Source organism: Austrofundulus limnaeus, unplaced genomic scaffold, assembly GCF_001266775.1.
Source record: "Austrofundulus limnaeus strain Quisiro unplaced genomic scaffold, Austrofundulus_limnaeus-1.0 Scaffold651, whole genome shotgun sequence".
Classification (NCBI taxonomy): Eukaryota; Metazoa; Chordata; class Actinopteri; order Cyprinodontiformes; family Rivulidae; genus Austrofundulus; species Austrofundulus limnaeus.
In genome coordinates, this window is record NW_013953053.1 from 146,018 (window position 1) to 148,341 (window position 2,324).

The 2,324-nt window shown below is 33.7% G+C and overlaps 1 protein-coding gene across 1 annotated transcript in view; it reads left to right on the forward strand.

Moving 5' to 3' along the window:
* The first annotated feature begins 570 nt into the window (after positions 1 to 570).
* The window catches only part of LOC106531571 (40S ribosomal protein S27), a 10,186-nt gene continuing 8,432 nt past the window's right edge, over positions 571 to 2,324 (forward strand). The window contains exons 1-2 of the mRNA XM_014027473.1: positions 571 to 750; positions 1,398 to 1,506. Coding sequence (XP_013882927.1) covers positions 745 to 750; positions 1,398 to 1,506 — 115 coding nt within the window. The 5' untranslated portion in view covers positions 571 to 744. The remainder of the gene's footprint in view (positions 751 to 1,397; positions 1,507 to 2,324) is intronic.

The window sequence follows — 2,324 nt, forward strand, 5'->3', positions numbered from 1 at the left end:
CCTGAACATCTCTGCACAGAAATGTCACACATGAATTTATGTCACAGGGTGGGCTCCACACAAATCAACTCAGTTTAGCAATTTTCTATATGAATAATTAAGTTTTTTAAACTTAAAAAAAGTTTCTATGCATCATCGTTTATTTTCCCTTAGTAATAAACTTTTCCCCTTTAATTTTAAGGATGTACATTTTATGTCTGTTATGCACATTTTTTGTAGCAGAAATGGTCAAAATTAAGGGTTGCAGACCCCATAATCTATTAACTTTTAGCAGCACCTGTCAAAAGATGAGTTTATGTGACTTAATAACAAATAAAATGTTAAACTGATCTGAAGACAACATCATTGTTTAATTTAACATGTATAATCTGTTAATTTGCTTTTAAAAACCAGTCCATTTGATAACTGAACGTTTGATTCGGTTTATTAAACCACTAAAGTTTGATTTATAATCAGGCATTAAAGAAGACCTCTAAACCAATCTGTAAACACAACTAAAACTTAAACAGGACCCAGAAAAGGAAAAATTTTCTGACTTAACTTTACTTAAGTAAAGACACAGTTTTTTATCTGTTAATATGAAACAATGCCTAAATAAATCTGTGTATTTTTAAAGTAAATACTAGCCTGTAACTAGATAATAAAGTTTGTTTTGTCTCCTCCTCCAGTCAGCAGCAGTTTCCGGTTGTGTGTGAGAGACGTTGTGTGTTTTTCCCCTGGTTGTGAGTCTGAAAACACGCAGAGATGCCTGTGAGTAAAACTAGCTGATTTACAGCCGCCGGAGCTGCCCGACTCTTTTTACCCGAACGGGTTTTATGATTTAAGGTTTAATATTCGTGTTTTAATCGCGCGCGGGTTAGCCAAAACAAGGTAACTTTTAACACGAAGCTAAAAGCGTGAACGGAGGCAACATGGCGGAAGCACGTGCGGTGGAAAGAAGCCCACGCGCTGCTGTTTGTTTAGTTTACGACACGTAAACAGCTCGTTTAAGGCTTGATTTAAGATTAAAAATGGATAAACTCGACTTGTTTTTTACTAACAACTGAATAGTTTCCGCTGAAGTGTTTTTAAACACGTTTGTTTCGCTTCCAATGTGTTTTATTGTCAGGTATAATCTAAATAAATAAATCGTTAAAACTTTAAAACATTTGTAGCTGCGTCATTATTTTTTCTTATTAACTATTCAGCGCTAAAAAAAAAAAAGAAATACTTTATTTTTATCGTCTTGTAAGTCGATGCAGTTGGAGGCCTTGTTGAAAACAACATCCCTTGTTGCAGATATTTCTTTTTTCAGGCTTTTAAACCGACATTATGTAAAATGCTTAAATAAATTTCTGCACAGCTTTCATGTTAAACTGTCTGTAATTTGTATTTTCTTGTTTTTGTTCCTGTTTCAGCTCGCAAAGGACCTGCTGTCCCCCAGTCCTGAGGAGGAGAAGAGGAGACACAAGAAGAAACGTCTTGTTCAGAGTCCTAATTCTTATTTTATGGATGTTAAATGTCCAGGTCAGTTTAGATTAATCTGAGGCATTAATGGTTAATTTGTTATTAGATTATATTTTAAGTAGCCACCTGTAATGATTTTACTGAGGTCTTATTTACTTCTGAAACAGATATTTGTTATGATGGTATTATAAAATGTGTCATTAATTATGACACTTAAAAGAATAATAGGACTTACCAGTAAATAATAAACAGAAAATGTAAAAACTCTTCAGAGTAAAATCAGACGTATTCCCCCACCTCAGGTGTTTAAATACCCATGATGCTGGCTGAACTGGGGCTGCAGCTAACGATTATTTTAGTTATCGATTAATCTGTCGATTATTCTGTCGATTAATTGGATTTTTAAAAGTCTCATTTTCTGCAGTCATTATGAAAGCTTATTTTATGATGTGAAGGGTGATCTACACTTGCTAACGATCCTGCTGCAGTCAAAGTAAAATTACACCAGTTGTATAATTTATTTAACCTTTATTTATCCAGGTAAACTGTTTGAGAACCACTTCTCATTTACAAACATGACCTGGCATTAGGGCTGCCACAAACAATTATTTTAATAATCAATTAATCACCGATTATTTATTCGATTAGTCGACTAATCAGATCATACGTTAATTGAATATAAAACATASAGCTTATCACACCAGAATGCAGCTACTATATAACCATGGTTAGATTTTAGCTATATGCTAACTAAAAATAATAGCTGTGGAAGGTAAGTTCTGCTCTGCAGATATTACACAGGTTTCTCTTTCATTTTCTTAAAATGATCCCACACTTTGAGCTCTGTTGTCAGGTATTTTTGCTATAAGTTGTTAAGG